This window comes from Phoxinus phoxinus (assembly GCF_949152265.1).
Source record: "Phoxinus phoxinus genome assembly, chromosome: 20".
Classification (NCBI taxonomy): Eukaryota; Metazoa; Chordata; class Actinopteri; order Cypriniformes; family Leuciscidae; genus Phoxinus; species Phoxinus phoxinus.
In genome coordinates, this window is record NC_136895.1 from 4,458,160 (window position 1) to 4,463,626 (window position 5,467).

General features: G+C 40.1%; 1 protein-coding gene across 1 annotated transcript; it reads right to left on the bottom strand.

The window, feature by feature from the left end:
* LOC306988803 (voltage-gated potassium channel regulatory subunit KCNF1-like) lies at nucleotides 1-1,362 on the bottom strand (the record flags this gene model as incomplete). The annotated part of the gene is made up of 1 exon (XM_079593951.1): nucleotides 1-1,362. One exon carries the CDS (start codon nucleotides 1,360-1,362, stop codon nucleotides 1-3), a length of 1,362 nt encoding a protein of 453 aa, XP_079450077.1.
* Between the last annotated feature and the right edge of the window lie 4,105 nt (nucleotides 1,363-5,467).

Here is a 5,467-nt window from a genome sequence, read left to right on the forward strand (position 1 = left end):
TTAGATGTGTCCAGCCTCCTGACACCCCTGCGCTTCATACTTCGTGCGTAACTTTGTGAATTCTATCTCTCGCTTAGCAATGGTGTCAAGTTCAAGTTGATTCTTGTAAATCTCGCCGAAAGCCTTTTTGATCCGTTGAAGTGCCAATGTAATAGCTAAGATGCCACACACAACACTGACAACGGCGCTACACTTGCCTAGTATGGTTCTAGGGTACATGTCTCCATAACCCACTGTGGACATGGAACTTGCGGCCCACCAGAAGGACTGTGGGATGCTGGTGAACATAGATTCCGGGTGGCTCTCCTCTATTGTGTATTCCAACGCCGAGAACAGGAAAATCACCACGCTCGTGGATACGAAAAGCTGACTCAGCTCTTTTATGCTGCTTTTAAGCGCTATTGCGATAGTTCGCAGACCCGATGAATGATGCGCAAGTTTGAAGACGCGCGCAATACGCATGACGCGCAACGCAATGCGCGTGACGCGCAACACTCGCGCTGCCCACTGAACATGTCCCTGCTCGTGCTCCAACTTGGCAGTATCCAGAATCAACATCAAGTAAAAAGGCATGATGGTTAGAAAGTCTATTATGTTCATGAAGGAACTCATAAAACATAATTTCTTGGAAGAGGCCACGAATCGCAAAATATATTTCACTGTAAACCAGCTGATGCAAGTCTTCTCGATGGAGTCAAAGATCGGGTGTTCCACCAGGTTACCCTCGGCATCTTGCACTCGGAGCTCCGGCATGGTGCTCACACACATGGTCACAGTGGAGAGCAGGATAAACGTGACCGACACAATTCCGATTACGCGCGCTGCTAAAGATGACTTTGGTTTCCCAATTAGGTTCCGCAGCGACGCTTGGAACCTCTGGCCTCTAGTGACCGTCACATCCTCTTTCTGGGCGTTCAGAAGGACCTTGACCTTCTCTGCTATTTGCACCAACTTAGTTTCCGTCTCATCTAAATTGCTTTTACAGAGTCCATCTAGATGTTTCACGTCGATTCCCCAAAAGTCCATCTCTCTCTTGAAGTGAATGGGACAGATTCCTCGCTTTATTTGAATCTTTCTCTGGTAATAATACAGCTCTAGGATGCATTTAAAAGCCGCTGGGTCTCTATCGAAATAAAACTCTCGCTTTAAGTCGTCGAAGTCATCGCAGAGAGCAGAAAGGTCTTCTCGTGTGGAATCCGTGGCTCGGTTCACCAGCTCAGCCAAACGCGTCTCGGGATATCGGTTCAGCACGTCCCCGTAGAGAATGTACTTGACACCACCGATGTTCACAGCAATCTCCGTCTCCTCGCTCGCCTCTGAGCCGTTACAGTCCGCGTAACGAGTCCGCGGGAACTTCCACATTTCAACTGCTAATCCAGAGGTAAAACAAAATGACAGAACTGTAGGTTATGAAAAGCAACATGCCAGTGACTAAAAATTACACAATTATTTAGGCAAAAATGTAAAAAATAAAATAAATAAATAACTGAGCTATTGTTTAAACAAAAACTTTAAATTAATGTTTTAAAACCATGTGAACACGTCATTGAACAATAGGCTAGGCCTACTTTTGACTAATGTCATCTTGACAGTCATTAATGAACAGTAGGCTAGCTACTAAAGGCAAACTTTTCAGATACAATTTTGATTAGCTTGTCTGAATGTGAATGTTCAAATTTAAAGGCAGTTATGATAACACTTACTTCTGTTGTCTGTGAAGAAAGTCTTGAAAAAGTGTCAAAGAACGTGTTTTGTCATGCCAGTGCGCTGCTTTTCAACAGTTCTGTTGGTTTTGACCGTTGCGCTCGCGTCTTTTGAAATCCAAGTTTCATATAAAAACATTTAGGGTAATGTGTAGAAAGATGTGGGAAGATGACCCCCTTAAGAGCAATGTTAATTTACTTTAAAATTGTTAAATATTTAGATATAAGTTTAGCATGCACAGGATGATGACGTATCAGACAATGTGTTATTAAACAAATAAAAACAAAATAAAACAAACATTTGCACATTTAGTTGCTATAACACAAAATGTAAAATTATACAAATCATTCCACTGGAATCGCAGACAAAAGATCCACCTGAAAGGTACATTTATTCTCTGACGTGTACACAGACCTATGCATATTTACATATCTGGTTGCCTTTATTTTTAATTGAATATACCAAATTTTAATTGAATTTTAGGCCTACCATAATAGCAACACCATGAATACAACGATGTCTGAGATGTACATCTAACTTATGGAATTATTGAATAATAGCCCATTACATTAAAATATAATAACACGTCACATATATTGTGGATTACACGCATACAGCGCTTTTTCTGTATTTAATTCTGAAACATCCCCATCTAGTGTTGAAAAGTAGTAAATGCAGTGCAGTAAATTGTATCACTTGACAAAATTGCCAGTCTGCTTAACTTTTGCAATCCACGCAATGCACTACTACTTACATACAGCAATTAATGTTTCAAAATAAACATCTTCAGATTCTTGTGTTGAAAATGATTTATTTCTTACTCATAGTTCTCCCAAGGTTTTTTTCTCCATTCTGTCCCTGATGGAGTTTTGGTTCCTTGCTGCTGTTGCCTTCCTTCTGGCTTGCTTATGTAGCCCCTAGGGGGCCTGTTCACAACCAGTCGCTCGTTGATTAGTGACCGTCAGAATTTTAGATGTTTACCAACAGGCTTCCACAATAAAGGGAAATAAAAGGAGAGAGAGGGACTGGAGTATTATAAAAATAAACCAATTTATTTAGTTATTCTCAAATTAAACACATATAAAAACAAAGACATTAGGCCTCGGGTGACAGATTCAGGGCTGGGAACAACAAAAGTATAGATCAAAATATAAATAAAGCACGTCACAAATCACATGCACAAAAAAACCCCAAAGAAAGTCATTCACATTCAACAAACCAGTGATCACACAGCAAGGTCGTTACCCCCCCCCCCCCCCCCCCCCCCCCCCCCCCAGAATATTGCATCAACCCAATGGCCTAAGACACCAACAATATAAAAACATACAACATGCACCAGGGATGGACTGATAAGTAATGGGCCAGTCTCCCACTCACGCACGCACACAGTCACACTCACACTCAAACTACTGAATCCTAAAACTAAAGCACAGGAAAAACAGTGGCCAGGACAGCATATGCCGCTCCTCCTGCAAAGAACAATTTCAATGTTATACAAGTAATTATACAGGTCGACATCACAACTGTGCCTAATTTGTAACCTGTACATCAATGGGCTGGGAATTACTTGAGCCATAAATGATCTTCAATTGAACAAGCAATCAGAGCAGGGCAAGAGGCTAAGGTAGCCTATATTACTAACCTGTATGAACACAGACCACGGCGTCAAGCCAAAATCTTGGTTACTTATACTGTAGTGATCGCTTTACTCCGTCTGGTTTTTATTCGTACAATCCCAGACCAGACTATAATACAAACATGGCAAGTCAACATAACTACATACATGTATACAAGCATTCCATAACAAAGATGTACACACGTGAGAGAGAAAGGAAGCCAGTAAACTTACGTTCTCGGCACAACAAACGCACTCAGCAAACTTGTAGTGGTCACTCTAAACCCGAAACTAATATAAACAGAGCATGAATCAATAAAAGTTCATTACAGCCAGTGGTTAAAAAGCTAAAAAACGAACGCTGCTCATCAGTAAAAGCAGGAGACTTACGTTACGTCTTCGTTGGAACACGCCGACACAATTCGCAGCCGATGAGGGCTCGCGAAGACAGGGAACTAACTGCAACCCCGGCACAACCACGCAAACATCAGATGCAACTATAAAACAATGTAATAGTCCGAATCAAATCGGATCCATGCCAACCAGGTTTTCACAAGGAGGCTAAAATACATTTAAACAAACTCACGTCAACTCGTACACCCAACCAAGAGTCCAAGGAATGAACAGTCTGTAACAGCACTAATCCGGAAAACTGCCAGCTTGCTGGATTTAAAGGTGCAGCGCCAAACAGCCACCACCTGATTCAATCAAGGCGCAATTCTCACTGCCTACGCCCCACCTGCTACACTTAGTTGGGGACATTTAATATTCAACAATATTATAGATCTGCCTTAAAGGTGGACGATGATGAAATTGTTTTTTGTATTATTTTCATGTTATCACTGTGAAGCTGCTTTGATACAATCTGTATTGTAAAAAGCGCTATATAAATAAAGGTGACTTGACTCTGAGAACCTTTCTATTATTTGACTCAGAGGGCATGTTGTTTTCCTCAGAAGTCTTTTGTTCAGGTGTTCCTCATATTAAAAGCACTGAAGTTGTGGGCCAGATGTGTTGCTGAACTCTTGAAGAGGGCCGTCAGTGTTGATCTGCAGCTGCAGTGTGTGTTGCTCAGGAGCTCGATGTTCTGATGGAGCAGATCTACTGGACTTCAGCAATCCCTAATGGCAACATTGGCCCCCAGCCTGTCCTGTATTCCAGGGTTCAAACGCAGTGTTCGTAGCAATGTCCTCGAGTCTTTTGGCAGGTTTGAACTCTGCTGACGCAGTATATCTAGTAACGAATTCAATGCCACGTGTGTGATTTTTTTGTTGAACAGGACCTATTCCTTTCCATTAAAGTGAAATTACTGAACCTAAGAAATGTCTGATAAAAATGCTCTTTTTATAAGAACTGGTCAGACGGCCCGTAGAGGCTTTTGCATATGAAGTCTACACAAAAGTTGGTAAGAAGGATATGTATATAGTTTTTGAAATAAGTCTCTTATGCTCTCTTGTGGCCATAAGACAGTGGAATAAACTGCCAACAGAGCTGACCACATGCGTCAATTTAACATTTTTCACATCGGGCCAAAAAATGGCTTCTTTTAAAATAAACATGTTTACATAATGTATTGTAATTGATATGTATGTGAGATTGTATTTGTAAATGTTGTGGAATGAATGAAGGGTGTGATCATTGTTGTGCTGTTTTTGGGATAAAGGTATTATTAACATGTGTATTTCATTTTTTATTTATGTTTTATGTTTTGTAAGACTGTTGACCTCAGCCTGCCCAGCGACAGGGGGACATTAGCACAAGTGCTACAACTGGTATACTGCATCTCTCCTTTTAAGCTTAATGTAAATTTCACATTGTCCCTGTTTAAAAAAAGGGTACATATATTTTATCAAAATAAACACAATTGTAATTTTATGTAAATATCTCATTTTTGTATTTATTCCAGGGGTTATGGTGATAATCCTTTGATAATAAGAAATGTTACTTGGGCATTAAATCATATTAGAATGATTTCCAAAAGCATCATGTGACACTGGAGTAAGGATGCCGATAATGCAGCTTTGCGTCCTAGGAATAAATAGCATTTTAAAATAAATAAAAAGTTTATTAATTTGTTATACAATTTTGTCGTTTTACTGCATTTTTTTTATTAAATAAATTTAGTCTTTAGTTTATATTGTGGAGTAT